At 39.2% G+C, this 22,268-nt stretch overlaps 1 protein-coding gene across 14 annotated transcripts in view; it reads right to left on the bottom strand.

The window, feature by feature from the left end:
* Positions 1 to 8,188, bottom strand: part of LOC109820416 (ENHANCER OF AG-4 protein 2-like) — a 43,903-nt gene extending 35,715 nt beyond the window's left edge. For all 14 annotated transcript variants that reach the window (XR_002241839.1, XR_002241842.1, XR_002241847.1 and 11 more), the window contains exon 1: positions 7,997 to 8,188. Coding sequence is in view for 2 of the 14 variants with exons in the window: in XM_020386583.1 (XP_020242172.1) it covers positions 7,997 to 8,107 (111 nt within the window). In the remaining 12 variants the exon portion in view is untranslated. The remainder of the gene's footprint in view (positions 1 to 7,996) is intronic.

Raw genomic sequence — 22,268 nt, 5'->3', positions numbered from 1 at the left:
TAAATTTCTGTGCTGTAAGTTATAAAACTGTAGAGAGCAAGCACCTTTGGGAAATCACCTTTTAAGTCCTCTCTCCCAAAGGGCATGATAGCGATCAGTCGATCACTGCTCGCATATTGATGTAAAGCCTTCTAATGACTTGACATCAACGGAGCTCAATGTAAAGTAGTTTCGATGATATGATCCATTCCCATTGAATTTTGATCAGGATGTAATTCAATTTAACTTTTTTATCACATAAGAGTAACTAAGCATCGATAACTAAAGAATCTGCAGCCCAAAGAACCTGCTGCTAAAAGAAGAAAAGGCAAAGATTGTGATGAGGAAGATGGCAGATGGCTACTATAAATTATAGAAGAGAAGAGAGGTTTGGAGGATACAGAAGAGCAAGAAGATTGAGCAGTTGAGAAAGATAAAAAAGAGAGACCAAGTGCATTTTGGTCAAAATATGAGCCAACTCGGGTTATTTTGAAGTTTTAGGATGGCTCACAATCACAACTTAAAGACTCAACTATTGTGCACTGTAGCTTGGGAATAAATACTCATTTGGATTTGTAATGTCGTAAAAAGCCCTATCAATGTCAATTATTAACATAAAATATATCATTAATCAATACCCATGTCTATATCATTAATGTATAAAGTATGTCTACAACTCCTGCATGAAAACAAAAAGGGAACGTGTAAAAGCTAATTTGCATAGAAATGGGTCCGAATACTAGTACAGGTATGGGATACAACAAATTTGTAAGAGGTAGGGTAGGGGGACACTACTACACACACTAGGTGATACGTACACACACTATCTAGGTGGGATGCACGTGCGTTGCACATGGTTAAACATTTTGATTTTTTTAACTTTATATCTTCACTATAATTGCATTGTGAACATAATTGTTTTGTAGGGCAGAAAAATGAGAAAGTTAAATCAAAAAGAAAGAAATTAAATTTAGGAAAAAGTTTTATAAAGAAATTTTGAGTGTTTGCATATAATAATACATAAATTCAAGAATAAAATGATTAGAAACAATCTACCAAATCCATGTGATTTAGGGTTGATAAATGAATGACTGATCCTAGTTGTTATTGTAGCCCTCACCTCAGTAAATTTTTTTAATCAACTGTCACCTATATATATGCATGTATTAATATATTTTTATTAATGCATATAGTTTATGAATAAATAGCAACTGAAGATGTATTATAATACATGTAGAAGGAATCCATGTTTTGCTCTTGTTGCAAAAGTAATTGTGCAGACGATGATCATAAACTAATTTCTAATGTTCCTCCTTTTTGAGTTTGTTTCATTATGATATTTCCTTGCCATTCAAATTCACCCTACTTTACCATATTTTGTGCAGCTCCAAGGTTCTTTTTATAAATTAATAAAATTTTAGGGATCTTTTTGAAGTTTCAGGATTAACATCATTGTAAATTTTGTAAATTTCTAGTGTTTTATTAAATTAGAGATTTTTCTATAAAATTTTGAAATGTTTGTAATACTAGATTTTTCTGCAAATTTTGTGAAATCTAGGAAATTTTTTAATAAGATTTTCAATATTTTGAAGTATTCTGAGTTTTCACAAGCTTTGTGAACTTTTTCGCAAAATATAAAATTTTTGAAAGTCGTTTGGACATTTTTACTAATTACGTAAGTTGTTTTTTTCATCTTCAAAATATGAAAGTCTTTTGAGTATTTCCACGGTTTGGGTAACTTATATAGATTTTGGATATTTTCCAGCTTGGTTAATCACACATAATTAATATTTTCCTCTTTAACTATGAAGATAATTTAGGAGGTGAGAATATTTCATAATATCATCTAATTATCTATATATTTATTTTTAAATTTAGATATAAATAAAATATAAGATAAAGAGTTCTATTTTTTACTTGTTAGGTACCAAATTTAAATCTTTAGCTCGTTGAAATTATAAATCTTCGTATGTTTTCTCCGGTAAATAAATTTCTTAAGTTATGAGATCTTCTATTTTGTAATTTCTTAAGAAGTGGTTGAACGTGGAGATTGAAAAATTATCTATAACTTGCATCTTATTAAACATATTTCAATTAATTAGAACATGATCACTATGAAATCATGTTACAGATGTATCTATTAATTAGGATAATTTGACATGTATGAAATGCTCTTCGATTTTTGTGCAAATTTTATAAAATCTATGATTTTTCTATAGATTGTGTAAAATCTAGAATTTTTTTTGCAAAATTTTCAATATTTTGAACTCTTTAGGGTTTTATTCTGAAAAATACAATTTCTGAAATCTTTTCAGTATTTCTACTCATTTTGTAAATTGGTTTTTCTTGGAAAACCTTCAAATTATGTTTTTTGAGTATTACTATGAGTTGGGTAAATTCTATGGATTTTGGATATTTTCTAGCTTGGCCATTCACACATATTTGTCTACTTAACTTCAAAGATAATTTAGAAGGTGAGAAAGAATATTTCATAATATCATCTTATCTTTATCTATATTTTAAATCTTAAATATAAAGAAACAAATGATAAGATAAAAGAGTTTTATTTTTATATGTTAGGTAACAAATTTAAATCTTATATTGTCAAATTTTTAAATCAATGCCTTTTTTGTAGTAAATAAATGGGTTTTTAAGGGGAACCACTCCCTACTTTAGACCCTATTTCACGTTACCACCCTTAATTACTTAGTTTTCCAAAAACTATCCCTATCTGTCATTCTGTTGAGATGGAACCACCTATATACTTTTTCATCCAGTTCTCCATCTGACAAATTATATTTTGACAATTTTACCCCTATATATGTTTACTTTTGTTGTGCTTTGACTATTTAAGTTAAAATTCCCAAATTATTTCTTATTTTAATTTTGATACTACAAAAGGTTTCTTTAGCCCAAAAAATAACTCAAGAGTCTAGTTCAATTTTCACTTTGATACCACAAGTTTTTTTCCCAAGAAGTTACCTCAAAGTTCAACAAATTTTAACTTTGCTACAAGTTCGATAAAATTTGATCTCGATAAATTAAATTTCAATAAAATTCAGTTTTGAACGCCAAAGTTAAAAAGAATTTAACTTTGATATCCAAAGTTCAAGAAAATTTAATTTTTTGATAAGCAAATTAAGCAAATTAAACTTATAGGGATAAAAACGTCGAAGCATTAATTTTTAGATGGAAAATTGAATGGAAAAGGGCGAGATAGGTGTTCTCATGTTAATGGCATGGTCGTTAGGGGTGGTTTTCTAAAACTTGAGAATTAATGGTGGCAATGTGAAATAGAATCTACGTTATTGGCGGTTTCCTGCAAAAACCGAAATTTTTGTAAGTTCTTACAATTTCTAGATAAGTGTTTAAATGTAGAGGTTGAACAATGATCTATAACTTAATATAATTTTTAATACAATTTTAAAAAATATATAATTTTTAATATACTTAAATCAAACCTTAGCTTATATACATATTAATTAGAATAGGATAGGATAATTGAAGCTTATACTTATTAATTAGAGTTAATTAGGATAGGATAATAATGTAATACCTACAAAGATCAGGGGTATTTTTGTTCATGGAAAGTATACCCCAAACTCCCACTTTTAAAAGGAGTGTGTGTGTGTATTAAAATTAAGAACTTACATGATGATATCAATATTCATCACATATCATGAGATTTATAATAAGCGCTAAGAGGGCTAGGTGTTTAAGTTGGGCCTAACGCCTAGGCATTTGACTATTTTTAAATTATTTAATTATGATAATTGACAAAAACATGAAGTAGTTTCATGAAAAATTGCAATAATAATAATAAATAGCAATCTTAGATCCATAATCAATCATGCATAAAAATAAATTGTTAGATTTTTGAATAAGAACAGTAATTTAAAACAAAATTCACTGATTACAAACATTAACTGAAATTGAACAAAAACAGTGAATAAAATGAAAATAGTGGAAAATTAACAAAGTTAAAAATGACCTTCAATAGAGGGAGGAGAGGGGAGCGACTTCCCGGAGGTGGCCGGAGAGGGAAAGGTGAGATGAGATTGCTAGGGATTTTGAGCATTTCGGAGAGGGAGAAGTGATGGGAGGAGCACCAAAGGGGGGATCGAAGAGGGAGGAGCGCCAAAGGGGGGATCGAAGAGGGAGGAGCGGTGCAAGGGAGAGATGGGAAGCGTCAGAGGTAGGATTGAAGAGTGACGAGCGGTGCGAGGGAGAGGTGAGGGAGGAGCGTCGATAAGCTTTTTTTTAAGAGAGCGGAGGGACAAAGAGGAATCAAGGGAGAGGGGTTTTTTGAGTTTTTAAGGGTGCGGGCCAGGTTTAAGGATGCGGGTCAGGTAAGGTTTTAGACGTTTACGGGTTTTTTCCCCTTTAAAAGTTAGCCGGCCTGCTCAAGTGGGTGGCCTACACCTAGGCGGACGCCTAGGCGTCTGCCTAAAACCTTTTGTAAAACACTATTTATAATTCCTAAAATATTTTTACGTTTCTATTTGTGTATTATATATTGAAGATCGCTCAGTTCTAAACTAGATAATAGATATCCAAACAGACATTTAAAATCATAGTTCTTAACTGGGTATGGGCTGAAACAAACATGACCCATGTCTAACAATTTTCAAAAAGTAGATGTGAAGCGTAAGATATACGTCCCATAAGTGTATAACGAGTGTTTTTAGTCAGGGGTGTGGAAATTGGAAACTGGAGCGAAGCGGTGAGTCACGGCTTAGGATTTTTGGGGCTTAAGTGGTTCTATACGGAAAAAAGTACCAAGTAGAAAAGCGGTCCACTTGAAGAATCAGTGGTGGCGGAACTTTGTTGAAAAGCTATTGGAGATGGTGAAAAGGGGTGCAGTTGAGGGAATCGCCAGTGGAGGAGCTTTGTTGATAAGCTATTGTGGTTAAGGGTTAAAGACAATGAAGAAAGAGGTTGTTGGAGGCTGGAGATTCATCAAGAAGCTGTTGGAGGCTATGATCGACAGTGGCGGTGCAAGAGTTGAGCTTTGAGGGGCGGTGGAAAGAGGAGGTGCACTTTGGGGGTCTAAAGTATTTTGGATTCAGCAGTAAATGGAAGAATCGCGAAGGCAAGAGAAAAAGAAAGGGGGATTAAATTATAAGAACGAGTTGAGGTCGGGTACGAAAATGTAGCCCAAACGTCCAAAATTCAGCACCTTTTTAGCACTTTAAAGTGCTTTTACACGATTTAAAGCGCCTTTTTAAGTAAGTAGCGCCAAGAAGGCTTAAAAACCACCAAAAAGAGCAAAAGAGAAGCGGCCTAGGGCTACTTACGCTTTAAATTTTTAAATTAAAATCTTTTTTAACACATGTATTATAAAATTGACTACATTCCCAAATAAACATATGCATATATTCAAGAAGTGAACTAACAAATATGATAGATTTGAGAGGTATATAGGTAACACACCCTTTTCTACAGTTAGCATTAAGCTAATTGCATTAAGCTAACAATTAGTGAAGAAAGGAAAAAGATAGAGGTATACTCTAGAATAGTGGCTAGAAAAAAATCCAAAACTGAATCAATTTCCTTAAGTTAGAATCAATCATTTATCATTTAACCAACCATGGGTTGATTAAATAAATAAGATACTGAATAAGAAGAATAATGATGAAGAAGATTGCATGTGAGAAGTGATTCTAGGGTATACGACCAACCATAGGATCGACAGATGATGATTGCATGCGAGACATGGTTCTAGGGCATATGACCAACCATATTGTACAGAACAAAAAATATTAAGAAATTAAGAGTCATGCCCAAAATAACTTAATGAGGAAGTTGAAGTTATGACTAGCAATATAATGAAAGATAAGATCAAAAATCAATGCTTGTATTAGAAGTTAAAGGCATCAACTAATAATATGAATCAAATGTGCCTAGGATTCATATAATGTTGAAATGCCAAAAGAAATGGGTTGATTAAATGAATAAGATACTGAATAAGAAGAATAATGATGAAGAAGATAACGACGACAATGAAGAGGAACCTGACAATGATAACAACAACAACAATCACGAATGATGACGATTATGATGATGAATAATAAGAAGGAAAATATGAAAGGATTTAAATTAACAAGAGAAGATGACCATTAACAGAGATGGAACAAAGAAAAATAGCCCATTAGCATAAGACAAAATTTGTGACAAAAAATTTGATTTTGGTCATAGTTGTTTGATGTTTTTATTTATGGCTTTTAATTTTTAACACAAAGTTTTACCCCCATTTATTTAAAAACCCACAAACTTGCATAAACACTCATGCACCCAAAGTACCCCATGTGACTTGTTTATAAACCTAATTTTTAGTATACCCTCAAACTTTATACTGCATTTTTTAAAAAAAAATTCTCAAATCCTAAAATTGTGCTTCTTCCCCAAATAAACCCAGCGCTTCTCTCATTCTCTCTTCCCTCATTAAACATTAAACCTTAAGAGTTGATCCCCAAATTCTAAGTGTAGTCAATCCCTAAAATCTACTGAAGTTGAGTAAAGTATAGCACTTTATACCAAAACATAACTTTTTATGAGCAAAGTATAACACCTTATAAAGAAGTATAACTCTTTATGACTAACATATAGCTCTTTATTATTATAGCTCTTTATTGGTTCTGGGACTACATGAAAAAAATTAATAGTTTGTAATATACTGTCAAGAAAATTGCTAGAGAAAATAGGGGAAGATCTAATATTCATTAGTCTAATTAACATAAAAATATGAAAGCCTAATAACTATTAATTTTGTATAACACTGTATTGGAAAACATAGCTTCCTATGAGCAAAGTATAGTACAACATACAAAAGTATAACTCTTTACGACTAAAGTGTATCTCTTCATCACTATAGTATAGATCTTTATTGATTCTGGGACTACAGAAAAGAAATGTTTAATAACTTCAAATAGAAATCATATTAAAATCAAATTATTGACTTTTATGAGGAGAAATATTAATGGGAGAGAGGGATTTTTTTAGGAAGAGGAAATTAATGGAGGAAAGAGAGATTTCAAAGAAGATGGATATACTAAATTGGGTTTTGGGGAGTGAGGGGAGCAACACGCAAAAATAAATTTCTCGCTGCATCACCATTAATGCGATGGGAGTGGAGCATGATCGCCCTTTAGAAGAAAAGAGGAAAGGGGAATTTTGAATTTGTTTTGAGAGATCTAGTATAAACTTTGAGGGTCTAAGAATAAGTCACAAGTTGGGTTTGAAAATAAATCATATGAGATGATTTGGGGGTATGAGTGTTTATGGAAGTGGGTGGGTTTTTAAATAAGTGGGGTTAAAACTTTGAGTTAAAAGACAAAAACCCATTTTATTTATGGCATGATAAAACCGATTATAGAAGAGGAAATGCATATTACGGTGTGTACTCCTTAACAACACATGCTCTCCAAATACGACCACAACATCATTATCTACAACAAGCAACACCACCTTTATCAAACTTCTGTTATCTGATGAACTTAAACATTTTGAGCCATCTAATGAACTTTTCTCTCATTCAGCTCTACCAATGGTTATTTCCTCGCTTAAATCAGAAACTATTATATCCTTTCTAATGGCCTGCATCCATGTTCATCTAGGCAGGCTTCTAGACCTCCTTTCTACATTAATTGTAATCCTATCATGCTTCCTAACCGATGCACTTATGCTCTGTGTTGTAATCACATCAAAATATACATAATGTAGTACTAGCAAGAGATGAAAAGAAGAGGATCACAACCCTAACAATTAATAAGCAGAAAGAAATAAGAAAACACATCTAAGATATAGAAGGCAAAATGTAAAAGATAAAGACAAAAGTCCTATCAACTACATTGTACAATGAATTTAATTCTTCATAGTATCCCACTCAATCTAAACCCTAGAAAAGCCCTAGAAACCTCAATCTCTCCCCCATCAAATCCAATCAAGAACAGGATCAGTTTAACAGAAAATAAATAAATAACAAATAAATAAAGAGATACAAAATCCAAGCACGCACCTTTGCAGGCCACGCAGGAAAACCCTTGATCTTAGCGAGAACAAGATCCCCCAATTTCAACGTCTCCTTCGCTTTTCCCTTGTTTGCTATTCTCCGCCGACTCGGGGCCATCGATTCGAACCTCGAAAAACCCTAACCCTAGAAACTCGACTCTTTCTTAGGGCTGCGGCGACTCGACCAACGCCGGCGGCGGAGAGGGCGGAGAGTTCCGGCCACCGATGGGTTAGAGAGCGGCGAGCTCAAGCAAGGGGAGCGCCGGCATTCGATGACAGAGAAGGAATTAAGATTTGAGAACAAGAAAAAGGAGTATAAAAAAAAGAGAACGAATTTGCAGTAAAAAAAATAAGGGTGGGGGAGAGATACAGGATATATAATCAGGGATATATGAGCATTAGGAGAGTTGTTTTTTATTGTTAATTTTTGTAGCCGTTGGATTGAGATCAGTGCCACTTGATCTGGGACAGCCAACGGTCAGGATTTTTCCTAGTTAGTTGATAAATTAGATTAACCTCTCACAAAATTGTACCTTCAAAATAATATAATAATCAGTATAAATCATTTTGAAGATACAAGCAAGTGTTTCAACCATTATTAATTTTCTTGGTAGAGGAGGTAAATTTGTAATATCTCTTTTATTTCTCAACTTTTTATATTAATTTGTTTGGGAAGTGTAAACTATGCGTACCTATGAAATTAAATTTCTTTGTTTAGAGAAAACACATGCCTAATCTTATATAGGGATTGCCACGCATCTTAATCTTCAAGCAACGGTCAAGAATCAATCACTCCGAGATGATCAAAAGCTCTCATGAATCACCTCGTGAAATACATGATTGAAAGAGAAAGGAAGAGATGGCAATTTTTTTTTTTTTGTATTTTGTTCTTCAGTAACATTTCTTTTCATAATATGTTCTTATTTAATGGGAGAAAAGAATCTAATTCTAATCCAATTAGAATTAGTCAAATATATTATCTCTAAGATAAGATAAGTCTCACTTATTTGGGTGTATCCTTATCCATCTATGACTAACATACTCTCATTCACAAATGAGTGGGTGTCATCCATAGCTCCCTGAGGCATTGACTCCCTAAGTCAAAATTTCCTGGAGATTCTCCTTCTTTTTCAATATTGCATCCATACATGTTAGTGCGGAGTTGACTGTTGAGAACATGCAAGCAAATAGTCTTGCAGTCAGATCCGTTAGGACCGGCACAAGGATCTCCCAAAAGAAATTTAAAAAAAATACATAACAAAAGTGTAAGTATGTGGTATCTCGTACCTAGATCTGATCAATCATGTCTACTCAAATACCTTCGATCCCTCAAAGAAACATACATGAACACCGCAGTTTACCCTCGATTCATCACACTCTTAGATCCTACGCTCGGCATAAATAAGAGTTGTGCATGTGATGCAATCAGGAGACATGCCAATCGATCTTCCTTTAGCCCTGAATAGTTGAGCGTGTTAATCACCTGCTTTCTTGACACTACCCCTTATGTGTGGCATTGTCTCATCATAGCAGGATATAGCAGGCAAAGTAGTGGGCGCTCATAATAGCCTTCCCATACAGCCCAGTGTCTCTAAGGGTACAATAAATGCCCCCCATTACTAGTGGTCGTCTATAAAGGTTCACACAGTGATGAAGCAGTGATCCATCTCTTGACCTCCTTATTTTCGGTCCAAGCACATGTCGTATGGCTACGTGCTACGATATTACTTCTCTCTCCCTGAGAGCATACATCATCAAATGAATATTGTACATATCCAAGTCTCGTTACCTCATAATGAACTTGTCCAACCATACCGCCTAACGATATGTCTGGGATCTTCCGACAAGCCTGCATCATGTGAGGTAAGTCAGACCCCTAGTATGGTTGATAGTAAACATGTAAAGTGGACGTGGGGTTTCCATTTCGGTCGCTTCAACATATAAGTACATAACAACATCATCCTGACCCAGGTAGGGTGACCAGTAGAGCGCTCCCGCTGTTGCCATTGCTCCAAGCCAAATGTCATCCTACACTTGGTCCCAACTTCGCCAATTGCCACAGCTCCGAAGGGGGTCTCTTGTGTGATAGGATCACCTATCTGCTAATGTAACTTTGTAATAGTGCACCCAATACTTTTTTTGTACCCTATACGCATTACATACAAATATACTCCATGCTAAAATAATCAATCAATAATAAGACATAAGCAAATCCCAGATATGCATAAATGTAGATGAGAAAATATCTATCAAAAATAAAATAATATCTCATAAAACTATCGTCTGTAGTATCATAAAAGTGTCTCAAGTCTTAACTAGAACAAAACATCACCACAAATGTAGCCCTAAGGCTCTAGTGTACCGAATAAATAACTCCTTGGCTATTCCCTTCGTCAGTGGATCCGTGATCATCTGACTAGTAGGGATGTACTTCAGCACGACCTCCTCCTTCTCATGCTTCTTGATGAAATGGCACTGAATCTGGATATACTTCAATTTTCAATGATACTTTGGCTCTTTCGAATAGGCAATCACAGACATGCTATCACAATGAAGGATCACCTTATCCTCTACATGTGGCACTATCGCTCTACATGTGGCACTATCGCTTGACTCTCTAAGAATCTATATAGTTAAACTGCCTCTTGTGTTATAGTGCATGCCGCTATATATTCTGCATCCATAGTGGAAAGGGCAATGCACTCTTGCTCCTTACTACACCATGAAATGGCTCCACCATTTAGTAAAAAGACATAACCAAACATTGACTCGCACTCATCCTGGTTGTCGGCCCATTTGGCATCTGTCTAACCTTGTAATCGAGTGTTTGAACCACCATAACAAATGTAAAATGAGCAGTCCTACTCAGATATCTGAAAATCCTCTTCACTCCTCTCCAGTGAGTCATACCAAGATTAGAATAATAACTACTCATCAGTCGTACTACAAAAGATATATCGGGTCTTGTACACAACATAACATACATAAGACTACTGACTGCACTTCTGTAAGGAACGGTTAGCATTTTTTCTTTTCTGCTTCAGTCTTGGGACATTGCTCTCAACTTAGAGCATAACTCTTAGCGATTGGAGATCCAATGAGTTTACAACCTTTCATGCCAAACTATTCTAAAATCTTCTATATGTGAGTCTCCTGAGACAAATCTAAGGTCCTCTTAGAATAATCCCTCGGAATCTGAATTCCAAGGATAAATCTAGCATCACCCACGTCCTTCATCTCAAAGGTGGAGGACAACCAACTACTAGTAGCATTAATGGATGTCTTGCTATTCCCAGCCAGCAATATATCATCAACATATAACGACATAAACTCAAACGTAGTACCAACTTAGCATATATAGAGACAATTATCTTGATCGATCACCAAAAGACCATAACCCAGTATGGTTCGATGGAATTGAAAATGCCACACCCTGGAAGACTATTTCAAGCCATAGATAGATCTCTTCAACTTGCACACCTTGTATTCAAGTTCTTTGGCAATGAAACAAGTAGGCTAGTTCATATAGATCTTCTCTTCTAGATCTCCTTAGAGAAAAGCTGGCTTGACATCCATCTGGACTAGTTCAAGATCCATCTTCGCTACAAGAGCCAATATCACGTGAATAGAGCCAGAAATAGTGTCCTCAAAAGATTTGGGGTTCTGTAATATCATGCGGTGCTAGCATGAATGCTTCCCTATCTATCTCAAAACATCGCCTGGGTACTAGTCCGCATGATGATCTCTAAGGTTGAGATTCCATAGATGGCTCCAAGTCATCTGCAGAAATGTCACCCCCACTGTCTCCAACTGGTAGAAGAACTTCTTCTTCTTCTTCCATCACTGGCTCCAAGATAGTCTCATCAGTCTCATACAAACCTAAAACTTAACCTATCTCTCCTCTGCGTAGGAAGTCCTCCGTGAGGAACTTAACATCCCTCGACTCTAACTCGGTTACAGTCCCATCATCCTACTCACCTATAAACACATATCCCTTAGAGTGTTTGGAATAGAATATGAAAATACACTTTCCTTCTAGGGCCCAACTTCCCATACCGATGAGAAGTGGTTGTGTATGTAAGCAGCACACCCCCATGGATGTAAGTGATCCAACACTGGCTTGTCGCCCGTCCATTTCTCATATAGTGCTGACTATACTGATTTTGAAAGTACACAATTCAGAATGTTTGCCACTGTTAATAGCGCATCTCTGCAAACAAAATGGGTAGATTGGCATGTACCATTATACTCCGAATCATATCACATAGGGTACTATTTCTCCTCTCCACAACACTATTTTGTTGTGGAATATAGGGCATTAATTATTAGCTGTCCGACTATTCCCTTTTCATCATATAATTCCCAAAATTGAGTGGATAGATACTCTCTACCACGATTAATGTGCAAAGCCTTAACGCATTTGCCTAATTGATTTTGAACCTCTCTCATATAGTGTTTGAAGCAATTCATTGCCTCAGATCAGTGTGAAATTAAATACATATGACTGTATCTAGAGTAGTTGTCTATAAAAGTGTGAAAATAAGGTGCTCCACTGCGTGCCTTCACATTCATAGGTCCACAGATATCAGAGTGTACTAATTGCAATGGAGCGGTTGCTCTCTTTGCTTTGTGAAATGGCTTTCTTATGGCTTTACCAGTGAGACAATGTTCGCAGGTGGATAGGTTTACCTTGGGGAGAGTACTAAGGAGGCCGCCCCTAGCAAGCCTACTCATATTGTCCTGCCCAATGTGACCTAGTCTGCTATGCCATAAATCGGATCCAATCATCGAACTTACAACACAAGATACAGTAGAAAATAAAGTAGTTTTATTGCCTACTGAAAAGTTTGTATCAAAAGCAAGTAAGCCATCAATCTCATGTCCAACACCAAGCAAAGAGTCAGTTAATACAAATTTAACTAAATCATTCTCAATATAAATGCCATATCCTAAAGACATCATTCTAGAAATTGAAATAGGATTCCTTCACAAGCTGGGGGCATATAAAACGTCCTTCAAGATCCACTCGTTCCCTAAATGGAGGTGAAGCCTATAATTGTTGATGCCCAGCACCTTTGCATATGACTCGTTCCCCATATGAATCTTCTTGCTTCCAGCTGGAATCTTCTTAAACTCTACAGAACCTGATCTACCCCGATAGATGTGGTATGGTTTTCTTGAGTCTACCAAGAAATAGTGGAATCAACGACGTATACAAAGCTAACAACATATGCTAGTCTGAGATGAGAGTTTACCTTTATCGATTATGGACACCGACGTGCAAAGTGGCCAATCTTATCGCAGTCGAAGCACTTAACCTTGCTCTTATCAATTAGCTTAACCACCTTCTTCTACGACTTCTTTTTCTTTGGAAATCCTTCTGAAGGCCCCTTGGTAAATCCCTTTCGCCTAGGCTTCTTAACCTTGCACCTTGGGCCTTCAGCTGTCACAACTGAAGTAGATATGTCCTTGGTCTTGAGCGTGCCCCGATGCTCTGCCTCAAGTTATACTTTATTACGCACATCCTTAAATGCTTTCACATCTGACGTGTGGGTCAAAGATAGCCTCATGTCACTTCAAGAGTCAGGTAAAGCCCTGATGACCGCCTAAATCTGCTGCTTCTGACTGAGTGTAGCACCGGAAATTCCATGATCCCTAATGCTGGAGGCTGCCATACGAAGGTGGAATTTGATATCCTGCCTAGCAGACATCTTATATGAGTCCAACTTTATTGTGAGAGCATGGATCCTCATTAGGGAGACGTGTTCGAATCTCGCTCTAAGAGCATCCCAGAAGCTCTTAGCTTTTGGATGGTCCTCGAATTCCCCGATTAGATCATTCCCCATTTGCCAACATAGTAAAATGCATAGAACGATTCTATTGCTTCCAAGCTTTATACTCATTTGCAGCACGTCTGTGAGCCAGATTAGAACCCTATTCTGGGTCCGCCATCACTGTCTCGGTATAGTCCAAGATCTCCTGCTCGTTCAAGAGATACTTGACCTTTTGATATCAGTCGAAATAGTTATCACCATGCAGCTTATCACCCTTGGTGAGATCAGCGATAACGTTCTTAGCAGCAATCTATGCAAGAAAATATTGACACTATTAATTATGGATGCATTAAGATTATTAGCATATATAATGAGTATTGTTCTTTCTCAAAGAACATTTCATCTCATCAAGCCTTTTATACCGATAATAAAATTAAATTCCAAACAAATAGAAGAAAGTCCAATGCCCCAACCACAATGTTTATGAATATAATTTTAAAATTGTTATAAAATTTTTGAAAATTAAATTAAATTTCTTAGAGACAGAATAGATTGGGTAGTTAAATCATGTTACTATCTCTATCCGAAATCTCTCATTTGAAATTATTTTTTTATTTAAACCGGTATGTCTCTAAACATAAGGCATGACAAACATAAACAAACAATTTTATTCAAATATTTAACTACCTATTTATCTTGTCAAATATTTAGGGTTTTTCATTTCTTATGAAATTGACACACGCCCCAGGCGCTCACACTGGAACAACAACCCATCAAAATCTTCAAGATTCTATTAGGATTTTACTATTAAATTTCAGGTGTATAAAAATAATTTTTCTAAACTTCTAAATCTTAAAAATTATTTTCTTAAAAACTCAAAAATAATTTTATTATTAAATCTAATGGGCCCCACATCAAAAAAGTATAAAATTTCTAAAAAATAATAATAATGTTTTCTAAAGTTTTCTTAATTTTTTAGATATTTTTATTACTTTAAACAATTTTCTAATTTAAATATAGATTTCTAGATTTTTTAGAAAACAAAAAAGAAAAATATAAAAAATATATTACATATTTGCCCCTATGGTTTTAGAAACCCTAGGGGTAGGGGAGGCGGTAGCGGTGCTACCCTACAACGACGGCTTACGCTTGGTCGGCCTCGCTTGCAGTCTACGATCGCGGCACCACCGGCAGCGGCTGTAGGCATCGAAAATTGCCTATAGGTCTCCACGAACGGCTCAGTGTTAAGAAAAGACGATGAACGTCACTATCCAGTTTACAGAAGCTTGATTGACGTCGACAAACGCTTGAAGTGAATCGACGAACTACGTGAAGCATTGGAGTTCCAGAATAATGAGGATACGAATCGATCGAGAGCCCCGCGTCGCCTACAAAAGGCGCTACGCCCCTCGTGTCCCAGTTGATTCCACAGATGATCTAATCATTGGAGCTTATAGAACTCTTCGTCAGCTTTCCAACGCACTTGGAATCACTCAAATCCGAGTTCGAACGAAGAATATACAGCGGAAGCAGACAAATAGGCACAACGGTGTGTCTCGGACCAACGAGACACCCTAAGGTGTCTCGGCTGAGGCCGAGACACCCCTGGGGGTCTCGGCCAAAACCGAGACACCCTAAGACACCCTGGGGTGTCTCGGTTGAGACACCCTGGGGTGTCTCGGTTGAGACACCCTAGGGTGTCTCGGCTCAGGTTGAGACACCCTGGGGTGTCTCCAACGCAGAAAAGGCCCGTTATGCGGTTTTAACCGCCCGAAACCTCCTGAAGCCTATAAATACAGCCCCGGATCCTCACTTTTTTCAGATCTGGAGTTTTGGAGAGTTGGCAAAGCCCTGTCGGATTAAAGACTTAAATTGCACAGATTTCAGAGAGGAGGAGGAGTTAGATCTGTAGCCCGATTCGTTCCTTAGGATTATCTCGTTGCGGTAATCTTAAGAAGAGTGATTATCTCACTTCGCCGAGATAAAAGCTACGGTTTCTCGATCCCTTCGCGGATAGACGAAGCTCTGCCTAATTTTTCAACAATCAGACCTGATCGACGGTGGTCCACGGATAAACCCCGACACAGGCAAAGATCACACGCAAGCAGAAGACCGATAAACGATCTCTGCGTTTGTTTGATAAAGTTGTAAACTTTTTATTTTCATTGTGTAAGGAGATCTTATAAAAAGATCAACTTTTTATTTTATTCGAGTTTATTATAACGACTAAAATTGTAATAGATTCGATAACAATGGAAACATCAACTTTCACCGCAAATAAACTGGCGACCACAGTGGGATCCAACGGCTTCGCTGCCGAAGCTGTCGTGCCGCAGCCGACGATCAAGATCCCGGTGCGAGTTCGATCAGCAGAAGTTCGAGGAGTATGTCTCCTCTTCCTCCTCCAGATCTGCCTCTTCTTGCAGGTGCAGGAAGGCCTCCTCCTCCAGGAAGATCCGCTGGTCTTCAGGTCTGAAGACCCAAGAAGACGATCTCTCCGCCGTCGCTGTTGTAGTTACACTTCGCAACGATCCGCCGGCTTCCAAAGAAACCAGATCCAACGTTCGTGACAACTCCTCGAAAGTCAAGGAGTTGCCCGTTGAATGTGCACCAGTGTTGACGAAGAGGGCTCGTCAAAGGCGCCGTCAACATCTCGCGCATCAATTTGCTAAGGCTTTGGAGCCTGTTGACGGGATCTGCTATGATGCGGATCTGAAGCTCAGAAGGCGCAAAGTGTCCCAGCAACAAGCTTTGGGAACCTCCTCCCAACCACCTACTAATGAATGGGTTCGTGTCAAACGAAACCGTTCAACTCTTGAGGAGCGTATCCACAAGCGCCGCGCACTGCTAGCGCAGACGAGGATCCTTGTACGGAATGCACAGGAGTTACAGAAAGGAAAGGTGGTCAAAAAGCCACCAAGATCTAAGCAAGGTTGGATGCCAAAGGCCAAATTAGCGCCTAAGGCAAAACCTTACACAATAAAAATAAAAAAAAGTTTATAACTTTATCAAACAAACGCAGAGATCGTTCATCGGTCTTCTGCTTGCGTGGGATCTTTACCTGTGTCGGGGTTTATCCGTGGACCACCGTCGATCAGATCTGATTGCTGAAAAATCGGGCAGAGCTTCGTCAATCCGCGAGGAGATCTAGAAACTTGAAGCACCTATCTCGATAAAAGCGAGATATTTGCTCTTCTTAGTATTACCACAACGGGATAATACTAAGGATTGGGTGCGGGTGATGTAGATCTGACGAAGAACTCTCTTGCATTGAAGAAGTAGATCCGATCTCTCCTCCTCCTCTCTTGAAATCTGTGTACTTTTAATCTTCAATCCGGCAGGGCTTCGCCGAGGCACGAGAATTCCAGATCCCCTAAAAAGTGAGGCTACAGCCCTCTATTTATAGGCATTGAAAGTGGATCTGGGCCCAGATCTGGGCCCAGATCCGAGCTGGCTCGGCCAGGTGGCTCGGCCAGGCCGAGACACTTGTGAGTGTATCGGGTATTTTGATCATAACGTTCTCATATGATCTTCAAATGACCTGATACAAGATGCATTAGAAAGCCGACAAAGCAATCTACAACTTTCATGTTTTGAGTTTCTTCAGATTCCCCGTTTGACCGTTTTTCGCTGTAACTTCTCCGTCTGAACTCGGATTTGAGTGATTCCAAATGCGTTGGAAAGCCGACAAGGAGTTCTATCAGCTCTAATGGTTGGATTATCTGTAGAATGAATGAGGCACGAAGGGCATTGTTCCCTTTGTAAACATTGCGGGGCTCCCGATTAGCCCGCACCTACGTTATTCCGGAATTCTGTCAGCTCACGTAGTTCGTCGATTCACTTCAAGCATTCACCAACGTCAATCGAACTCCTGTGAACCGGATAGTGACGTTCATCGTCATTCCTTAACACTGAGCTGTTCGTAGAGACCTATAGGCAATTTTCGATGCCTACAGATACCCCCTCCAAAGCGTTCCGGACTCGTTTCTTTTATAGAAGAGGATGGAATAATTTGGATGTGATTGGTCTAGCCTTCAGTCGGCGTAAAGGATCTGTAGTTAGCTTCAACTCTTGACTCCTTCGATTTTCGGTCTATCGAATGCTTTGACGAATAGCCGAAGTTCTTCCGGCGCTGCGTTTATCGCTTGGCCGTCGTCGGAGTCTCGAGTCTATAGCTGATGAATTGAGTTTGGCTCGTGTTATTGAGTTGACTTTGAACTACCTCCGTCACATTATGATGACTTAGGGTTTCAGATCACCGTACATTGACTTTTTGTCGCAACGCGTTGGCTAGCGTTGACCTAGGGTTACGCGTTGAACTTTGACTTTTTGGTCGCAACGCGTTGATTGGCGTTGACCTAGGGTTACGCGTTGACCGGCGTTGACCTTAGGGTTTCGAACGTCGAACGTTGACTTTTTGTCGCAACGCGTTGACTAGCGTTGACCTAGGGTTACGCGTTGACCGGCGTTGACCCTAGGGTTTCTAACGTCGAATGTTGACTTTTTGTCGCAACGCGTTGACTGGCGTTGACCTAGGGTTACGCGTTGACCGGTGTTGACCCTAGGGTTTCGAATATCGTTGGATGCTCAAGTCACGAGACCAACTAATGAAGCTGATGCGTCAGTGACTCTCGTATTTATAGGATTTTTGGCAAACCCTCAGCCATCAACGGGTTTGATAAGCCTTTACCGACTACCGTTTGAGTCGGGCTAGCATGCGGATTATGTAAATCTGTTCCGCACGTGACGTTGTGCTAAGAGAGTTAACACTCTTAGTGCTACGATATTGAATACGTAGACTTCGTCTTTCTCACGGGAATAGACTACCCGGCAACGTGTGTTAGACGTAGACTTTGGGATTTTTGGCAAACCCTCAGCCTTTAACGGATTTGATGTACCTTTACTGACTACCGTTCGAGTCGGGCTAGCAAGCGGATTGTTTACATCCGTTCCGAATGTGACGTTGTGCTAAAGGAATGAACCCCCTTAGACTTGATGCTACGACTTCGAATACGTAGACTTCGTCATTGTTACGGGAACAGACTACCCGGCAACGCGTGTTAGGCGCTGACTTATCCTTACTTAGGATTCAGGATAAAAGTCCCCAGACTCGGATTCTGGTGTCTTCTTCAATCGGTAAAAGACTAAACCGGCAACGCGTGTTAGGCGTTGGCTTATCCCTGCTTAGGCTTCGGGGTAAAATTCCCCATGCATAAAAGGCATGGATTTTTGTTGCTACGATGCTGAATACGTAGACTCGGTCGTTTTTACGGGAACGAACCACCCAGCAACGCAGGTTAAGCACTGACTTATCCCTACTTAGGCTTCGGGATAAAATATCCCAGACTGGATTTTGGTGTCTTTTTCAATCGGTGAAAGACTAAACCGGCAACACGTGTTAGGCGTTGGCTTATCCCTGCTTAGGCTTCGGGATAAAATTCCCCATGCATAAAAGGCATGGATTTTTGTTGCTACGATGCTGAATATGTAGACTCGGTCGTTTTTACGGGAACGAACCACCCAGCAACGCAGGTTAAGTGCTGACTTATCCCTACTTAGGCTTCGGGATAAAATACCCCAGACTGGATTCTGGTGTCTTTTCCAATCGGTGAAAGACTAAACCGGCAACGCGTGTTAGGCGTTGACTTATCCTTACTTAGGATTCGGGGTAAAATTCCCCATGCATAAAAGGCATGGATTTTTGTTGCTACGATGCTGAATACGTAAACTCGGTCGTTTTTACGGGAACGAACCACCCAGCAACGCAGGTTAAGCGCTGACTTATCCCTACTTAGGCTTCGGGATAAAATACCCCAGACTGGATTCTGGTGTCTTTTTCAATCGGTGAAAGACTAAACCGGTAACGCGTGTTAGGCGTTGGCTTATCCCTGCTTAGGCTTCGGGATAAAATTCCACATGCATAAAAGGCATGGATTTTTGTTGCTACGATGCTGAATACATAGACTCGGTCGTTTTTACGGGAATGAACCACCCAGCAACGCAGGTTAAGCGCTGACTTATCACTGCTTAGGTTTCAGGATAGGATACCCCAGAATCGAACTCCGGTGTTTTTTTCTACGGAGAAAGACTAAACTGGCAGCGCGTGCTAGGCGCAGACTTATCCCTGCTTAGGATTCGGGATAAAATTCCTCGTGCGTATGACGCACGGACTTTAAAAGTTTGAAAAGTGGTGTCTTCTCTTGGGGCAAAGACGAACCCGATACGGGAGAGGAAGAATTTTATATCCTATCTCCCAAAGCTGAAGAGGAAGAATTTTATATTTTATATTCTCTCTTCAATTGGAAAGGAGACTCGAGGTGGGATCTCCACCCCCAGAATCCGAAAAGGTGAAACTAAGAGTGAGATCTCCACTCCGAGTATCGAAAAGATTCGGATAACCCTAACTGTCGGAAGGTTTGATTACCGAACTAAAGATGAATTTCTTATTTGTCGAGAGTGAATTGTGGTTTTGGTCCTAACTGTAGGAAGGTTTGACCAAGCAGGAGTTTGAGATGACCCTAACTGTAGGAAGGTTTGATCACTTGATTTGAAGTGGGACCTCTCGTTCATTGGAGGAATCGAGAGGGGATTTTGATTGTGGTCCCAACTGTAGGTTTGACCTGAAAGCAAAGGGAGTGGAATACAAGTAGCAGTAGAAATACTGGTTTGTACTGGCCACTCGATGAAGGGTTTTGACGTTAAGTAATCAGGACTTAACACGTCAAGCTTTGGAAATTGCCATGGATTGGCGGACAGAAAATTTAGTGGACCCACCGTCAATTATAACTTTTATAGGTTTGACCAAGGAGGCAGTGGAAGTGGGGGGGTCTGAGACGATCTTACCTTTTATAGGCTTGATCGCTCAATTTAAAAGTGGACCTCTCGTTCATGGAAGGAATCGAGAGGGGACTTTAGTTGTGGCCCTAACTATAGGAAGGTTTGACCAGGTAGACAGTGAGAGTAGGAGTACAAATCACAACGAGAGTGTTGACTCATACAAATCACAGCGGGGTTTAGTGTTTATCACTTTGTTTGTAATGATCGGGTTATCCCTAAGAGAATTACATATAGTATTTTTCCGGGAACTTCCCGTTACATGAAGGAAATAGTTTAGACTCATATACCTATTAGAGTATCAGGGAGCAGTTTAACCTCTTATACCGGTCGGAGGATTGAGAAGCAGTTTATACTCGTATACTCTTCGGAGTATTGAGAAACAGTTTATACTCGTACTTGTCGGAGTCTAGAAAAGAGCAGTTTATACTCTTATACTTATCGGAGTGTAGAAAGGAGCAGTTTAACCTCATGCACCTGTTGGAGGATTGAGAAACAGTTTATACTCGTATACTCTTTGGAGGAGCAGTTTAACCTCTGATACCGGTCGGAGGATTGAGAAGCAGTTTATACTCGTATACTCTTCGGAGTATTGAGAAACAGTTTATACTCGTATACTCTTCGGAGTATTACCGTTCTTATTTGGCTTATCCTAGCGTTATGACGCCGGCTTCAACCAAGGTTTGGATGCTATTCTTTAAAGTAAAGCAAGCCTTGGTGGGATGAAGGATCCTCCTGTGGTACGCACAGTACTTCGGATCTGCAGTATTGTCAGCTTCCTCCTGAAAGCCTTGGTGGGATGAAGGATCCTCCTGTGGTATGCGCAGTACTTTGGATCCGTAGTATTTTTAGCTTCCTCCTGATTCGTGATGGGCGGGAGCTTGATTTTGTTGTTTTCGAGAAGAGACTCGAAGATGGCGGGAACGTCTTCGTCCTTGAACGAGTACTCTTTCTGGGCCTTTTGATCCGAAGTCTTCTGCTGTCTTCGGGACTGCTGTTTTGACGTTTGATCAACAGCCGCTGCAGGTGCCTTGCCCCTATCACGAGAGGCGAAGTTCGAGTTCGGAGAATTAGCCATCGGTTGGCTCCTCTCGGCCTTCTTCCTTTTGAGGAATCGTTCGGCTTGCTCTCCTCGGACCTTCAAATCCTTCCATGTCTTGAGCGGCTCTACTCCCATAACATCCAAGATGTTAATAGACAAATTATTATGACAGGTCTGCAAGACAAACTCCTCCGTGACGGGATCCTTGCAGTTCATTGCCTGATTGCGGAAGCGTTTGATGAAGGTATCCACCGACTCTCCGTCTTTTTGTTTCTCATCGAAGAGTGTCCTGATCGACACCTCGGTGTCATCATCGAAGAAATGGGCGAGGAACATGCTCTCCAAGTCCTCCCAGCTGTTGATGCTTCCGGGCTTGAGACGGCGGTACCAATCGAAGGCAGGCCCGCGAAGGGTGCCAACGAATGACCGAACCATCAAAGGCTCGTTGCCCGAAATCGCCCCCAAGTGGGACTTGAAGTAAATCAGGTGCTGAGTGGGCGAGCCCTTCCCGTTGAATGGCGTGAAGTTGATCAGTTTGAACTTCGCCGGGTACGGGATCGAATCCCACTTTTTCGGGTAAGGACACGGAATGCCGGTCTTCTTCACCTCTCGAGCAGACATCAGGGCAT

This window comes from Asparagus officinalis, chromosome 1, assembly GCF_001876935.1.
Source record: "Asparagus officinalis chromosome 1, Aspof.V1, whole genome shotgun sequence".
Taxonomy (NCBI): Eukaryota; Viridiplantae; Streptophyta; class Magnoliopsida; order Asparagales; family Asparagaceae; genus Asparagus; species Asparagus officinalis.
Note: the sequence above shows the minus strand (reverse complement) of the source record. Positions and strands in the feature narration are given on the sequence as shown.